Genomic DNA, 2779 nt, shown 5'->3' with positions numbered 1-2779 from the left:
TTGCATTGAAAATGAATTTTTCTGTATGAAACTGTGTATTTTAATAATGAAATGGAGATCTTTTTTAAAGGTTAAATCCTCATTTAATCTTACGTCTTAAAAGGTTTATACTGAGTACAATATTGTATAACTGTAATAATTGAACTGTAAACCTAAAAATTTACAGCCAATTTTGAAAGAGGTGCATCTTAGCTCAGGAAATTGTTATTGAATATGTCAATGCTGTTGTAATGAATGCTTCTTCTAAGTATGTGGTTAATAAATAATTTTTAAAAAATCAAGCTAAAAAAATAACAACTTACCTGAAAAATGAGGTGATCTCTCCTTTTTATGTCTTACCTAAAATAAAAATGAGCAGAGAAAGTGGATAGAAAAAATAATTAAATATCAATATAATTTGAGTGTAACTAGGGGTGATAAAATATATGTATAGTTGTGTTAATAGGTTGCTAAGTAGGAGATGCTAGCATTAAAAGAAAATGAATGATATTACATTGTATATCTTTAACTTCTCACATTCCAAGCCCAAGGAAAGAAACATATAATAATTTAAAAGATAAGGGGCTGGAGAGATGACTCAGTGGTTAAGAGTGCTTACTGCTCTAGCAGAGGACCTGGGTTTGATTCCCAGCACCCACATGGAGGCTACAAACCATCCTTAACTCCAGTTCCAGGGGAATCTGAAGACCTCTCTGACCTCTGCGGCACTGTACGACACGGTGCACTCACATACATGCAGGCACTACACTCGTACACATAAAATGAAAATAATAAATAAAATATTCAAAAAAGATAAATAAAAACAAAAAATTGATATAAGGGAGACATTATGTCAGAGAAAGTGGTGGTGTATAATGCTTAAAGAACTGGTCCCTGCATTGAAATAATCTTAGTCAAAACCTGACATATTAACTATTTTAGAATTCTAGAATTTATAACCCGAAACTTGCAGCAAATAAGGGACTACTTAATGAGAGGAGGAGTTTAAAGATGCAGGCAAATTTGGTGTTTCAGGAAATCTCTGTCAGGTGATTGGATAACTATGGAGATGATGGAATAGGATGCAAAATAAGTATAAAACAGGAATACAATCTTGGCAGAATTACTTTGAGTCACTGAACATTGATAATTGCATCCTTCCACAATTGACAACAGCAACCCTTGAACAGGGAGAATAACTGATTCCCAGAGTTAACACATAATATTTAAATTGCCCAACTTTAATAAAAAATTACAAGGTATATATGAAATACTCCCTACTCAAGAAAAAAATAGGTAAATAGATAAAATAAATCACAAAAAAATGTGAAATACAACCTACTTAAAGGAAAAAAATTAGAAAACATCCCCGAGGAAGCCCATATTTTAATTAGGCATATGTTCTAAAACAGCTTTCCTAAATATGCCAACAATCTAAAGAGAACCATGGGATTAAAAGAAGGCAGAGTAGAGACACTCGCCACTCTCCTGTGTCTCCATGAATCTAAAAAGATATATTGGATCCATGGCTGCAGGGTGAAATAGGAACTGTGCAAAGGCAAGGGGGGCAACAGTAAACAGAAGACAGACCGCATCGAATGGTAGACTTATAAAGGAAACAAAAGACCCTAACAAAGAATGCTGAACAAAATTGTAGGGTAGAAGGAGAACCTCCTCTAGTAGGGCTTCACGTAAAGGAGAAAAGGAAAGCCTCTAGAAGCAAACATTATGCAACTATCAAATTTTAGACGGGATATCGGCATACTGGGCAAGAAGCAGATGTTGAGAATGGACATGCTGGAACCTCTGTGCCACATATTTCAGAAAAGGGAGGCCAAGTTGGCAGAGGCTCTACAATCAAGCTTTCTATCAAGAAAAGCAGAAAACCAAACCCTTTTAAGAGCCCAAAGGCCCCTACATCCTTCTCTACTGAGTGACCATCCTGAGAGCCACACTGTAGACAGAGGGGACAGGAGCTGATTGGACTTAGACTTGTGGACACAAATATACTTGGGAGGAGATTGGGAGACAGTACAGAGGAAAACCACCAGGTAGAAATCTCCAGTGGAGCAGTAGACTGAACCGTAATAAGAGCAGAAACCAGCTGTAAATGTCAATATGAATGGAATTGACAAGAGTCTCAGATATGTGAAAGAGCCTAACCCATCAGCATACCAAAGAGTCAGGCCAGTGGGGTGGGCACTGAGAAAAGGGGACTTCCAAGCTGAGGGTTAGAAAGACTGTTACCCAGCTGGAAGGGGCAACTTGAGGGTGGTTACTATAGAGAAATTCAACCTAGCAAGGAAGATAGAGGGCAGACTGCATAGAGCCCATTCTGATCTAACCTGTTTGGACTCTGGAAAGATAAGCAGCTGCCTTCCCCAACACAGAGTAAACTGAAAAAGGCGACCTCGGGAGTGGGAGAATCCACACCCCAGTAAGAAAAGAAATATTGACTGGTATTATGTCAATAAACTATTGACTGGCTTTTATTAGTATTTTTGTATTTTCAGTTTTTTGCTAGCTTGGTTTGGTTTTATGATAATTTTACTCTCCACCTGTTTCCCTGAGTTCTCCCTTGCTATTATCTATTATTTCTTATACCTTCATTGCATATGCTTCTCCTCTCATTCCTATTTTATTTCCCCTTTTCATTTTCCCCTGTCCCATTCTCTCTTTACTTCTAATTTATGCCATTAGTCTTTACAGTCTTTAAGCTCCCAATTTATTCTATTAGTATTCTTGTTCCTTTATATTCAAGCCTTTTGGGAGATGTAAGTGAAATACCCAATTGCTTTTT

At 37.0% G+C, this 2779-nt stretch overlaps 1 protein-coding gene across 1 annotated transcript in view; it reads right to left on the bottom strand.

The window, feature by feature from the left end:
• C2cd6 (C2 calcium dependent domain containing 6) overlaps positions 1-2779 on the bottom strand; it is a gene marked incomplete at its 5' end in the record, with an annotated part of 123566 nt that overhangs the window by 51594 nt on the left and 69193 nt on the right. The window contains 1 exon segment of the mRNA XM_029566263.1: positions 303-339. Coding sequence (XP_029422123.1) covers positions 303-339 — 37 coding nt within the window.

This window comes from Nannospalax galili, unplaced genomic scaffold, assembly GCF_000622305.1.
Source record: "Nannospalax galili isolate Female #2095 unplaced genomic scaffold, S.galili_v1.0 scaffold1199, whole genome shotgun sequence".
Lineage (NCBI taxonomy): Eukaryota > Metazoa > Chordata > Mammalia > Rodentia > Spalacidae > Nannospalax > Nannospalax galili.
This window is presented reverse-complemented; position numbering and strand designations above follow the sequence as displayed.